Source organism: Trachurus japonicus, chromosome 20 (assembly GCF_045865225.1).
Source record: "Trachurus japonicus isolate A0001 chromosome 20, Traja_1.0".
Classification (NCBI taxonomy): domain Eukaryota; kingdom Metazoa; phylum Chordata; class Actinopteri; order Carangiformes; family Carangidae; genus Trachurus; species Trachurus japonicus.
The window spans coordinates 12,094,006-12,108,763 of record NC_140926.1 but is presented as its reverse complement, the minus strand read 5'-3'; the positions used below and the strand labels follow the sequence as shown (position 1 = coordinate 12,108,763).

The window sequence follows — 14,758 nt, the reverse complement described above, 5'->3', positions numbered from 1 at the left end:
GTGAAGGACTGGATTAAAAAAAAAAAAAAAAAAAGCACAACTTTAGCTATTTCTGTCCATACAGACTGAACATGAAGTGCTGGAAAATCTGCGGCAGGCGGTAAAGGTCACTAACTCTGCTAGATCAAGACCACCAGTTAGGAACGTACTGTAATTAACACGTACATTAAAGTAAATGTATAAAATCCACATTAAATAAATTCCCATTTATGAAAACCTTTTTTTTTTTTTTTTTTACTAATCTCGTTCCTCAGTTTTATTTATACAGAACACAGCGCATTTGATGCAAAGGGCTTTAATGTTGAAGCTGATTAAATTAATTCAAATCTCATACTGTAATAGCCTATTACAAACACACAACGCAATGGCTGTGCCCACTTAAAAGTCTATGTAATACTGTTTAATGATATGGGGATGATTAAATACGGTTGTCATGTGTTTCCATTTTATCGAAACAACTAGGAGATGTTTTGAAAGGATTTTAGCACGTAAGAAAAATAAGGATATACATATTGAGACTGCATGATGAAAAAATGACAAATTTCTTGAAGAAAAAAAAAACACATTAGCAAGTTTATACCTCCAATAATTCAATGTTTGTTATCCATAGTATTTACATAAATAGTAATTACAGCAAGTAAAGTAAGTGGTCTGTTAAGTACCACAGTAAAATGTGCAATAACTTTTAAAGTAATGAATAAGTCTCTGAATGTATACTGCCTACTACTATTATATTATCCTGAAGCAGTGCAGCTAATTAAAAGTACATTTTTCACTTTCCACCTCTGCTGAGGAAGATCCAACAGTGCACACTGTGCCGGTGAAATCTCTGTACAGTGCTTACACTTGCTTTACAGTGAGTCTTAGCACAGAGGGTTGACCTCCCCTGCAGTGGAATCTGTCTGTAAGAGATTTCATCCATCATTCCCCAAGTCATTTTCTGTCAGCCCTATAAAGCTGATATGATTGATTACAATATTAGTAATTGAATGAATCAAAACGGTCGAATTCTGCGCAAGAAAGAAAAGAAAGAGAAAAAAAATGTCTCTATCGACTGATTTCACATTGTCGGCTGAATGAGAGGAATCTACCCTTGGATGACTGTAATTTTCTTTTCATTTGGAGTCTGGTTAGCATCAAGGTAGCATTTCATTCTTCTACCAGGCGTGTCTGTGCCCTTTTGGAAGTACAGATCAATGAGTTGCGCCTGTAGTTAGTAGCTACCCTTGATGCTGGCAGAGAAGCGAATGCCCTCGCTTTGCTTTTTCACCTCCGAGGTGCAGGAGGCAGGTGTGTGTGTCTGTGTGTGAATGGCAAGTAGACCTGCGTCTGTGCACAGCTGTAGACAGTGATAGTGTAATTTTGTTCCCAGAGAGACAGTCGCCTACCCGTTAGCCAAGCATGTAATTAAAGGTTTAAAAATGTCACCATTCCTCAGCGCTGGGCTTTATGCCCCTTATCGCTGCAGTCCCAGGTGAGTGTGTATGTGCCAGTAAGAGCGCACAAGTTTAATGTTTGTGTTTCCTTCATGTGTGGTGAGTTATTTTGTTGGAAGTCTTGGGCCATCTTCGCACCGCTGCCTTGATCAGGCATCAGATGACACCTCCGGTCTCATGTGGATTGGCCTCGCGATTACAGCACACAGAGAACAAAAGGCCTTGAAATGGAGGAAATCTTTGATGCCAGTGCAGAAACCAAGCAGTTAAACGGTGAGAAAATGATAGGAAATTCTTCAAACATCCATGGGGGAATGGTTTTGATCGTCTTCAGGGTGAAAGAACAAAAAAAAAAAAGTAGATATTATGCTTGCAAATCAGTTTAGGTTTGGGGGTCTGTGTTAATCTTCAATGTTACCTGTTCATTCAAAGTCATCGATGACTTTGGAATGAAAAACTTTATACAAGGGGGGCCTTGTAGTCACGAGCTAAAACTTGCTTTCCTGTCAGAGAGGAAACTTTATTGTACCTGAGCTTATTTAGGAAATATCGACTCGATTAAATGTAGTTTTTGGGGACAGCTGTGACAAACTATTGGTTTCTTCTCTGAGATTTAAGCCACTGCAGCTCTTCCAGGTTGTTGTGACAACTCGCTCTCTGTGAACAGTGCTTTCCTGACACTGAGAGCAGCTCAGACAGTAGCCCGAGGGTCTGGGCTATGTGTCAGAGCCGCTGTCTCAACAGCTGATCAGTGCCTGGGTCAGCCATGGGATTTTTTTTTTCACAGGCTGACACTTGGTTATACAGACATCTCTCAGCAGCAGCAGCAGCAGCACCACTAGCAGTAGTAGCAGCCTGGCTGTGGAGTCATGTTAATTGGCACTGAAAGGCAGAGCGTGTGCTGTCCATAGATCCTTTCATTCCCACGTCTACACAGCATATTTTTATTTTGAAGTCCTTGAGGGGTTTTTCTTTCTAAGAGAAGTTTAAAGGAAAAGTTTTGCCTTTTTGGAAATGCACTTAGCCTTCATATTGAGGAGGAGCTGAGAAGACAATATCTATCTGAGTGTAAAACCTTTATTAGCAGCTGGCTAATCTCTCTTAGCATAAACCACCCTGACTAATTATTTAGCAGCACTTTTACGAAACCCAGTCATTAACACATTTTTTGATTGTGTGTTACAATAACAAAACGTCCTACGGGAGGTTATATGTCAGAATGAATTTATTTGTTGGGGCCACTTACTTCCTGGAGTCTCCTCCGGTTGCTTGGCAACAGCCTAAAGTCTATGACCCATAAAACTTTGTAAAATTGTGAATTCAACAAGTGAGTTTGTTTGTTTTGTCTTCTGTTTGTTTTCTGCATTTTTCCTTATGTATTTCATTTTAATTTGACAAATTAGTTAAGTCAACATTTTGTTTTGTTTTCCAGGAATAATAGCTGAGTGCTAGAGGAGCAGATCAATACCACTATAGGCAAAATGCTCAATCTGTCAAGACGCCTTGTGCTTTTAACATGTTAATTAATGAGCTTTACAGATGGTTGGCTTTTGTTACCTCAGGACAGACTCAACTTAACCTGCTTTCAGAGATTGTGCTACCTGTGCCAGCTGCTGCTATCTATATTAGGCTAAGAAATGAAAAGTTTACTCTGTGTGACTATTTTCATAATACCTTCACCAATTGCTGAGAAGAAACCAATCAACTGACCTCAGGAGTAGCTGATACTTTTTCTATACGTATAAAGGTAGATGTATAGGCTACAAGTCGTGTCTCTGCTTTACCATGACCTGAATTTGGTATTGAATAGATTTGAAAGCCCTGCTCTGTATTCAACGAGTTTTTCCTGCCAGGCTTTCCGTAATAGTTTTAAGCCACAGGTCATACTGAACTACCTCCAACAATCATGGAAGCAGGAAGACTGGGCCAGGTCATGCCAGTAATTGCAGTCTAGTGGCGTGTGAGAGTCTTTCACGCACATTTCTCTGTCTGTTCGGGCATGATGTCACTTTTTCTGCCACATATAGCATCCCGTCTGTTGTGTAGACACTCGAAGACCACATTCAGGCACGACGCGGTAATGCATCAGCATGAGCGCTGGAGGATTTAGTAAAAATAACAGCAGGATTTGAGAACCTCTGGAGAGTTAGGGCGGGACTCGGATGAAATTGCTGGGTGTGTTTTGGAGCAAGAGAGCGGAAAGAGTTTGTGTTTTGTGACTCGAGGAGTGTCTGCATGTGTGATGTAGTGCACGTCCCGGATTTAACTGGACCAAAGGTCTGGTTGTGGTCAGGTGAGTCACCAGGGCCAGGACAAGACACCACAGTCTTTTGGTGTGTCAAAGATTTATTGTTTTCAGCTTGTACGGGGAAAAAGAGAAAAATACAGAGGTGAAGGTGTGTACAGCCATTACTCAAGAGCAGGGGAGGGTGACATTATCTTAAATTGACCCTGAACTTTGAACCATGTATAAGAATACCTACCTGCCTCCGGTGAAACTCTCCTTTTGTCCCCGGTCCCTCGTGGCTGTGTCTCATCCGCTGTGTCCCTTCTTCATACACAGCAAATCACACCTTTTTGTTTTTCCAAATCTTTGAAAACCCGACTGCAGATTTGAATCTAGCAGGTTTGTTCCAACAGGGGGGGAAAAAAAAAAACTGATCCACAGTTTGTTCGGTTTAATGTTTATTCCAATTTAGAGGTGTTTGTGGAACAGATTGAAACTCAGACCGAGGCAGATTATGTGCAGAGGAAGATAGAGTTTTACAATAAAGACATATGCATGCGCAAACATAGACAAGAATAGCCCAGTGACTGTCAGCAAGAAACCTTTTTACATCCACGGGAAAATGTCCTTGGTTATAGCAGTGACAAAGCAGTAGGCTATGTTAGAAAATGTCAGAATGACAATAGAACAAGGTGGTAAAGAAAAAAAGAAACTACAAAAGATTTTTCTTCTGGTTGATTAGTTATTATTTTCTGTTACTAACCCATTTGGTGAATAGACTGAGAGCTTAATTAGAGAAACTGATCAATGCTTGACATTTGAAGCCTAGACTGATGTTGTTGGATCCCTATAACTGTTGTGATGGCAGCTGTAGACTTGATGCAGTATTTGTGTTTTCCCTTCCACAACTGTGGGATTTCTCACTATTTATGTGATAAATAGAAATAAAAATAAGAATTCAGCATTGTAATAGCAAAGTAAATATACTGTAAAACACAATAACATGCTTGCATAGGCCCCAGTTTGTGCATCATACACACGTATGATGACTATTGTCTAGAAGCTGGAGTGTGAAATGCATTCTGGGATGGAGAGTATTGGGAGAACCGTTTACTCAGTGCAGTGTGAGTGTGTCAGTGAGTGTGTGTGGAGACTGGAGATGCATTAGAGTATGAGGAAGAGCGAGAAAGGACAGACTGCTCATGTGCACATTTGATTTGTTCTTGATAAGCCACACTGTTCACCGCTGATAAGGTTTTTTTTTTTTTAAACAAACAAGCCATTTTATCCAAGTTTACTTTTCAATCCCACTCCTGGACACACTCAAACATTTCTTCACACCGAATTAATCTGCCCTCTGATCTGGGGGGGGTCACCAAGCGGAAAGGCTCCCGCTGGGCAGCAATGAGCCTTTGATGGCGATATCATCACTCGGTCATTCTCTCTTGTCACCCTCCACTGAGTCCATGAGACTCCCAGCGGACTGAGGTGGACTGAAAGCATAAACTGTGAGGGGAAAAGGTCAATGAGAGGTAGAAAACAGAGTGGGGTGCGAGACGGGAATGATAGAAGTTAAAAAAGTCAGACAGATGGCAGTAAAAAAAAAAAAAAAATTGGGGCTAAAAACGAGGTGAGGTCAATCAGGTGACCACTTGTGTCAATCACGTTGTGAATTACACAGCAGTCGTCCGGTCCGTCAGGCACCTCATCAGTCTCTCTGTCAGTCACCTAGTTCGTTATTTTGTCAGTTCACTTGTCATTCAGCCTGCGAGCCTGACACTTAGTCGGTCATCAAGCTTGTTGGTCACTCAGTCACCGAGTAACAGTCAGCGACCCGTTTGATAAGTACTTGTAGTCGGATTGGTCATTTGTCACGTCAGTCAATATTTAATTAGTTTATCGATCAATAATTTAGGCCCATCATGAGCTTATCAGTCAGACTGACATTCATAAAATCTGATCATCAGCTTCACGACAGCAAAGTAGAAAGCAAACATCTCTGTCATTGTGTGTGTGGACGTGTGTGTGTGTGTGTGTGTGTGTGCGTGCTTTGGTCTAATCACAAGACGCCAAAATCACAGACAACCAATTGGCAGACAGAGACAGAACAACAAACAGAAACTGGCAATAACCCGCCTGATAGACAGAGTGATAAACAGGCAAACACCCCGTCAATCGCATCCAGGCGCTCTGCCTTTCAAGCACACAGCTATATAAAGCAGCTCTGTAGTGTCTTTGTGTGCTCTGGTCTAAAGCAAAGTCTGAGCTGATTTAACTGGTGTGTGCATGTGTGTGTGTGTGTGTGTGTGTCCTGTCTGGCCAGAGAGAGAGAGAGAGAGAGAGAGGGAGAGAGAGGCATCTATCAGCACTGTGGTGTGACCCCGATCTCACACTCCCCTGACTGTGTTTGGACAGATGGATCATCACCGCACCACTCACATCTGACAAACCTGTTTATATGCAAGCGCGCATGCATGCATGTAGGTGTCAGCGTGATGAATACAAAGCCAGCCTTTATTTGGGAGTCTATTTATTATGTATAGTGTAATTTAACCATCATGAAGTCCCCTTCAGACAAAATCAATAGTGGTGTTAATATGATCCTCTCTCCGCCCGTTACTGCAGGAAGACTTCAATTGATTAGTCAGCTGACACCTCAACTCTTGAAATGAAGAGATTAAGTGTGTGTGTGTTGGATGAGTTGTGAGACTTGGAAATTTAGATTTAACCATTTTTACCTGCTTCTGTAATGGTATTAAAGGTGTACAGAAAAGAAAAGTGAATTTGATTCCACTCTGGGTCTTAACATTAGTGTAATAACTCATCTATCAGACGATGTAGCCCAAACTTTGTGCAAAATTCTATTTTCAAGTAAATCCAGGATGAAAGTGGGTTAGTTTTTTTTCGCATTGGATAATGCAGGCACATGAATTATGTGTCACGCTGCTCACGATTCATCAGCCAGCCACTGATATTGGATCCGTCATCTGTCAATCAAACGTCTGAGACACACACACACACACACTGAACAAACAAACATTGAATATCCCCGCTCGATAACGACCAATCAAATTTGTTTTCCTTACTTGGGTAAAGTCGTGCGGCAACTTGTGGAAACTCGTAGAAGAAAGTTATTTTGATGATGGTCTGTGTGTTTTAATAATCGGTGAAAAGACTGTCAGCACTATCTGTATTACACCGCTCGGTACATGCGTTTCAAATGACAACATCGTTTACCCCATCTTCAGTTTTTTGTGTGGCTCTGCTCTGTGTCCTGCATGTAGCGGGGTGTTATCCATCACCTGGTCCCTGTAGGTTATTTCAGTGTGTGTGTATGTGCTGAAGATGCACTGGTACTGTATGAGTGTTGTTCATGTGTGTCTGTATTTTGTGAGAGAGCCAGAGAGAGGAGCAGGAGCAGGAGCAGAAGGGGGGGAAGGGGCGGGGGGTGTTGGAGGTGGTGGTGGTGGTGGTGGAGGAGGCTTGTACTAATGCCCTGGAGATGATTTAGAGTTTAGACCACCGAACAGCACAGAAAGCTCCTCCAGTTTTCTCCCACAGGACCCGTCAGTGGCTTGTGGTGAGTTAAAGAGAAAATAGGATCCACCAGAGATCACTTCGAGGGAATGAAATGGCAGTTCAAATGGTTTGGTTTTAAATCATGTCATAGCTGTCTGTTACTTACATTAAAAGGCATGATGCATATGCATGTGTGGGCATAAATCAGATAATCTGTGGGTCTTTAAAGTGACATATGTGAGCGTGTTTTTATTATTATTATTTATGGCTTGTAAATAAAAACAGTATCTTAGGTTTTAGAGGTTTTAGAGGTCTTAATTGTTTTACTGTGGAGAGACTGGTTTTCATTAGGGTTCATTTTCATGCAAATACAGAAATGGGTTCATTCAATCCAGATGTACTGTAGACTGTAAAGCAAACACGATCGGGTTCGCCTGCAATTTGACTCTGTCATTAGATATGCAAATTGCAAATGTTTTGTTTTCACTGCTGTCTCCAAAAGCAAAACCAAGAAATAACTTCTTTTTTTTATTTTTATCATCCGGTACATTATAATGATTCCTTCATTATTCTTCACCATCAATTATGACACTCACAAGTGTTTGTGTATTTATGTGGTTAAATTAAAAGTACCTGCTGAGTTTTATGGCAAGACCAAATCTGACTGACTGACTGTTCCCCAGGAGACTTATTAATAGTTGATGTCTTTGGCTGTGCGAAGAAATGTAGTAAAGCACTAACATAAGCAAGACAGGAAGTAACAACACGTTTGCAAACATTGGTGTGAACAGTGCAACATGTTTATTAGCCCGTAAGGAGAGATAACGGGTGTTTTAGTGAGAAACACCGAATATAAACAAGCATTTTGTTTGCTTACAAGAAAAGTCCACAGGGTGTCTTTAATATTAAATTAAACTACAACTAGAACTGTTTTAAATTCTCTTAAATTAAAATGAGGGGAAAGCACAAGTGATTAAAAAACTAATAATAACAAATGATTTCATGGTAGCTTGAAAATCGCAGTACATATTGTACATACAAACAAGATGGTGGAGCTTTGTTTTCTGAACTTGCACATGTGTGTGGAGTCATGTGTGTGAGCTGACAGGAGGTCATGTGCAGAGCTGTAACAGAAGGAGAAAGGTCAAGAAAGAGCCACGAACTCCCTGGCTCTGGCTCCTGCTTCTGTCAGCTAACCTCTCTGCATGTCAGTGTGTGTGAATACCACAGCCCTTTTGAATCTATGACCACACACACACACACACACACACACACACACACACACACACACACACACACACAAGACTTAAAATATCAATAATATCATTTCCAAGTTCACAGCATGAAAGCAGACATGAAGGTTTATAAGACTGTGGAAAAACGACAGGAAGAATGCCCGAGCTAACGGACTACCTGGGGAAAATGACTCGCTAGCTCTCAAACTCAACAGGTAAAGTGGCTTTTCGATGGGGGGGGGAAATAGTTAAAACTGTCAAGTAAACTATCAGACAAAGAAAAGTGACATGTGAAACGACAGAGCTACTAAAGCACAAATACGAAAGAGTATAGAAGCCGACGTGTGAGCCGTCAAGACGAAAGGAAAAAAGGAACAGAAAGAGCCAACTGGCAGTGGCTGTCACTTACTTCCCCCGCCGTGGATGACAGGTGTTTTACATTACTCTGTGGGTGAAGGCAAACCACATATCCCCCTGCCTGTGCATTTATACATTGGACTTTGAATGAATTCCGTAAAGGCCCCAAGGTCATGAAGCTTATTCATGCAGACTAACGGCAAAGTAAACTTTCCATTCCAGGTGCCTTATCATACTTCAGAGAGGAGTGGAGACGCGTAGAGCAAATGTTCTCCATTTCTTTCTTTTCTTGGCTCAGTCTGGCCTTTTTTATTTTTTTATTTCTCCCTGTGCAGATTTCTTCTGTGTTTTTGTCTTCCCACAACAAACACATTATATGGTTAGTTGTAATAGTTTTTGCTTATTTCCAGGCCCACCATTCACCAATAATAATTCTCTACAGGTTCAGCCACAAAATACATTTCCAGATATGAAAACACTTTAGCAAAGCAAAAATTATTGGCCATTTCCAGCCAAGATCTCCAGTATCTCACTCCACCGTACTTGCCGCTCATAATGTGGTGTACAGTGAGCGAGGCGTATGTTGTACGCACCATGAATCATTCCTGGTAATAGCATGGCATAAATGATTAAAAAGTAACTGGTCGAGATTGCTCATCAATTCACCCACAAGAAAAGAAAGAAATTATAAACAATTGAGTTGTGCACACTGCTTTGTTTGTCTTGAAGCAAATGACTTTTCCAGAAAGAATGAATCCGCTGTAAGCATTATATAATGACATTCACCAGTTTGATGTGAATGTGAATAAAAACACATCAGATTTACAGCAGCTATAGGATTTAATTGACCCATGAGGAGTGCTGTGTAGCTGCATACACGTATCAGTCACCCATAAAGAAATGGACTTTTAATAATGGAAAAACACATGAATGCACACACACACAGCAATTGCTGCTCTTCATCAATAAATGCAACATAGCTCCTCTCCAGTGGGAGCAAAGACATGCTCAAAGGCACATAATCTTAAATATTAGAGGACACATTCACACAGAGGTCATGCAGAGCCGTGTCTGATTCACACAGCAAGTGTCAGAGGTGAGAGATGTCTCTAGGTGCCTTCAAGGAGCTCACATGCTGTTGCTCAGCAAAACTTTCCACTCCCTTTCCCCCCCGATCTGTCACACTCTCTCTTCTTCGCACCTCTCTTCCTTGTTGCGCCTTTTGTAAGGATTTATTTTTGCTGCTTTTCATCTCCCAGAGTGAACGCTACGAGATTGTTGCGATACAGAAATGCTGTAGTGCATCAAGCTTTTCAGCGCTTGGATCAAATCAAATGTGAAATTAGCCTTTGTTTAAACCCAAACCTGTCTCTTTCTGTTCCCGTCTCCCAAGGTGTGTCTTTCCGATGCTCTTGGCCCCTGAGGCCTGAGGAGAAGTGAGCCAAGCCCAGGCCCTCATGGGACGCCCTGTTACCCAGCATGCACTGCTGCTGCTGCAGTGCCTGCTGGTCCTGTGGCCTGCAGGCGTGGCCAGTCGGAGAGGGCCAGTGCTGCTGCCTGAATCACCCTGTCACAAGACGGAGCACCCACTCATCCCACACTCAGGTAAGTGTTGAAACAAATACACACACACACACACACCAGGGTGAGATCATCGACACACCTCATTAAGTTTTTATTTCCCTACATAGTTAAAGTGAACTTTTCTGTATATGCCTGTGCAGTAATTTATATCCTTTCATCCTACATCCAATTCTCCCAACCCCCAGTCGTTTACTCTTACCTTAATCCCATCCTTCCCTCCATCAACATCTACCTTCAGTCTTTTTGTAGACCATATATGGACGTTTTATGGACCATTTCATCAAGACATTTTACTGTTGCTGGGAGATATACGCATTACGCAGACATGGGCAGACTTGTCTAACTCCAAATAGGTACATTTAATGTGAATTGACGGTTCACTAAACCTTTAATCTTGAACAATTATTGTTCCATCATAGCTAAGCCATGAGAGGTGTATTCAAAAGCTGCCTCGATGCAGAGCAGTACTGTGAACTGATTAAGTTTGGAGGGTGTTTTGTTTAGTGTTTATTTGCCTGAAAACCAAAAACAGAAGCAAAAATGTACAGGATGGAATAAACAGTGTTACTGTGCTCTAATGTTACTATAGCGTTAGTTGTTAGCAGGCACATCTTACTAGCTTGCTGCCAATTAGCCATTACTTTAGACTGAGGGTTGTACTAACTCTTACTGAGGCTGCTCTGTCATTCAGCATAATACCCTGTGTGCAATATTTAATTCCAAGTTTATCAGAGTTTCTTCTTCAGTCAGCCAGAAACATGAGATTTCTTATGCTAACTAAATGTTAGCTTGAGCAAAGTTCTGCATTTCAAGTATTTCAACCTGCAAAGTCAACTCTTGGAGACTTTGTATAAGGACCCCGTGTTTGTCGACCTTTGTCTGAAATCAAGGGTGTGTTGTTTAATAAGAGACACCAACAATTTAAAGTAGTGAAATTGCCTGCCTGGTCACTATAAACTGTAGGTAAATGCTGTGCAAGAATGGAAAGATTGACAGGCATAGCCACAACTTATCGGTTGTGGACTTGAATATATATTTGATATTTTACACTGTCTAGGAAAGCTCTGCTTACCCTTCTTTTATTCCCTTCATTCTCTCTTTATCCCCTCCAGACACAATGCAGACATTTATCCATACGAGACTTCCTCGGATGCCTTAACTACATGCCTCTGCAGTTTTTAGATACAGTATATTCTGCGTCAGATTTCATTGTCCGTACCCTACATCTTACATTACCATTGAACGACTAAACTGTAATGAAATGCTGTGAATTTGGTCGAAAGAAAGTATCGATAGCGATCAATGCAGCCCTGTCTACCCACTGCAAAGCAGCAACATATCATCGAGCTGTTTTCAGTCCAGCAGAGTCTCAGTCAGATAATCACATAGTAGTCTGTCTAGGTCGAAATTAACTGGAGCACCAAGGTCACTGTGTGTGTGTGTGTGTGCAAAGATCCATGTACATGCCAAAGCTCACCTTCTGTGCAGCACAGACACAAGCTCCTCTACAATCCTCTCTCTCTAGTCCGTCTTTCCTCCCAGGCTTTGTCACTTCATTGTTAGCTGAGGTGGCACTCTTCCCTCTGCACCGACTGACGCAACAATGATGACTGACTGCCCGGCTAACGTAATGCATTTCTGCCTTGTGCTCTCTGCATGAAGACGGGGAGGGGGGGTCTCAAACCAGCCAGTGGTTCAACAGTGGTCAATGCGTTTGTGCTCTCTAATGTACCAGAATGGCCCATTAAACTCCAGTGGCCTAATGCTTTGGTTGAAATATAGGAGCATTAATAAAGAGGGTCGACATTTCAGTAAGCAATCAGACATGGTCCACTAACACGACCGCTACTGTACGGAAGAAGAGAGAAGAAAGACAGAGGCTTCACTCTCCGTGGCTTATTGTCTTTGTTCTTAGTGATCACCTGTGTTGATAACAGCTTTTCTCTTACTGCATAATGGTGGATAAGACTCTCTGGCTCTCGATGTCATGTGAACTACTCCACATTTCACAGCATTGAAAAAGCCTTCATTAACTTCCTCCTCTTGAAAACATAAAGCTCAAGGGCGCGTGACGCATTGAGCTGGTTCATTTACATCCTGATATGACAGTTATTTTCTCCTGTTCCTACTATACCAACACATGACAAAGTAGTTCATTTCCTAGAGCACTGGTTTCTCAAAGTCGTAACGTCGACGGCCACCCTGGGACAACATTTAGACAACTGCAAATAAGCTATAAGCACATCCTCCTTGCATTTTACCCATAGCTATCATTGGATACTTACATTTAAAAATGTAATGAGTCTCTGGAAAGTTGTCAAGTGAGAGAAGTGTCATTTTCAGATGATTTCTAAGCGGCCTTACTGACATTAATTCAACATCTGGGATGATCTAAAGGAGAGCTGAGTGACTGACTCTGACTGATGATAGTCGATGCAAATTCACCTCACATTAAGTGTCTTTGCTGCGTCTTCCTTTGTGCCTTTGCCTTCCCTCAGACGTCCAGAGCAATGTGTTTCTGTCCATCGTTTTTCTTATTAAAATCTCAGTAGGTTGTGAATGTCAGACACGGGAAGCTGTTGAACACATTTGCAAGCTTTTTCTTTTCAATTTGTGTAGCTGAGGTGAGAACAAAACAAACTCGGCAGTTGTTTCCCGTGGGAATCAAAATACGGCTTGAACGGTTGTCTCCCGGTTGTCAGAGGAAGTTGAAGCTTTCTCAGCATCCTTGGGTGTTAGGCCACTGGGTAACATGAGCCTTGAGTTATGGTGGCTGGCACCTGGATGATATTTCACAGTTCAAATCCCAATGAGTTACACCCTGTCGAGGTTCTGCTCTTTTGGGAGTCTTAGGTTACATGGTAAACCAGACACACTCATTTAATGCTACACATATGAATTAGAAGTGTAAAAAAAGGTGGAACTGTTTTTCTTGAAATTAAATTACACTGATCCAGAAATACATACACAAAAGCATGGATGGACTCCTAAAGGTCCACCCGAAGTTCCTCACAAGCTTGCTGACGGTCTGCCCAGTTCTGTAAAGCTCTTAAAGCCCTGCAGACTTCTCATGACTAGATTTGTTCTCTCTGTATATATGAGGACAGAAAGTTTCATAGGATTCAGGATTCATTATTATACTGCGCCTTGTTTCTATTATAATTTTTTGTCACCTTGTGCAAGAATCTTTGCCCTTTTTTTGGAATAGCTGTTAATTCCCATTGTCTCATGGAGAGTTAGCTAACAACTTTTCTGTCATGGTGATATCTGTTTTCCGTGCAGTTCAAACACAGCTCATTGTTTTGAGCTGTACAAAACAAAAAGCTTTTTTAGGGGCTGACAAATTACATCCCTCGCTTTTTTTTTTGCAGTAAAGGCAAAAAAATATATGAGTCATTACAGAATATGCAATCACATATACTCATATACTCAAACCATGTAGGAGGGAAGAGAAACCTCTCGTTAAACCGATTATCATTCGCTTTTGTGAGTCATTGTGCTCCATGTAATGTAGAGTAATCCCTGGTTGTTGGGAATATGGATGTCATCTTTAGCCAAGCTGGGAGAACTACAAACACATTACATATACCCTTGTGGATGACAACAACCTAATACTCCCTCTCTGCCCAGGGCAAAGCATATCCATTTGGACATACACATAAAGTGCTGTGGCTTGAGTCTCATAGCTAGTACAGTTGTTTAAAGGGATAATTCAATATTTTGGTAAATTGGCCCATTGCCATAGTCATAGCAGTAGGTTTGTTACCTTTATTTGTCGGTGCACGCTATTTTTAGAATGGCGGAGCAGAGCCGCGAGCTGCTCAGAGCTACGCTACGGAGGCTCATGAGATTTCTTGGTTTCCCTCATCAAACTCATCAAATACACAATCCAACAACTCCAAAACGCTCTGGTGGAAAAGTTGTGACCTGCACATATGAGATAATAACGGAACGTTACGTTGTTTTCGGCAAATGCATAGACTGCTTGCCAAACAACTGCTCCAGACGGGGATGCGCATCAGCGGTTTTGCATGAATTTACCTCGAAATCTCCTAACGTTCCGTTATTATCTCATAGCATGGTGAATGTGCAGATCACAACTTGTGCATGAGAGTGTTTTGGAGTTGTTGGATTGAGTATTTAATGAGTTTGATGAGGGAAACTAAGAAATCCCATTAGCCTCCGTAGCGTAGCTCTGAGCAGCTCACGGCTCTGCTCCATGGTTCCAAAAACAGCTTGCACCAACAATTAAAGGTAATGAACCTACTGCTATTACTATAGGGATTATGGCAATGGGCCAAATTGCCAAAATGTTGAACTATCCCTAGTATGATTGAATGCACACTGAATATAAAGCTCCAGCAAATGGTTGGTTGGAAGCCCAGGAATGAACTAGCCTG

At 41.6% G+C, this 14,758-nt stretch overlaps 1 protein-coding gene across 4 annotated transcripts in view; it reads left to right on the top strand.

The window, feature by feature from the left end:
- Positions 1-14,758, top strand: part of sema5a (sema domain, seven thrombospondin repeats (type 1 and type 1-like), transmembrane domain (TM) and short cytoplasmic domain, (semaphorin) 5A) — a 119,473-nt gene that overhangs the window by 19,670 nt on the left and 85,045 nt on the right. For all 4 annotated transcript variants that reach the window (XR_015034525.1, XR_015034526.1, XM_085763635.1 and 1 more), the window contains exon 2: positions 10,168-10,379. Coding sequence is in view for 2 of the 4 variants with exons in the window: in XM_085763635.1 (XP_085619761.1) it covers positions 10,232-10,379 (148 nt within the window). In the remaining 2 variants the exon portion in view is untranslated. The remainder of the gene's footprint in view (positions 1-10,167; positions 10,380-14,758) is intronic.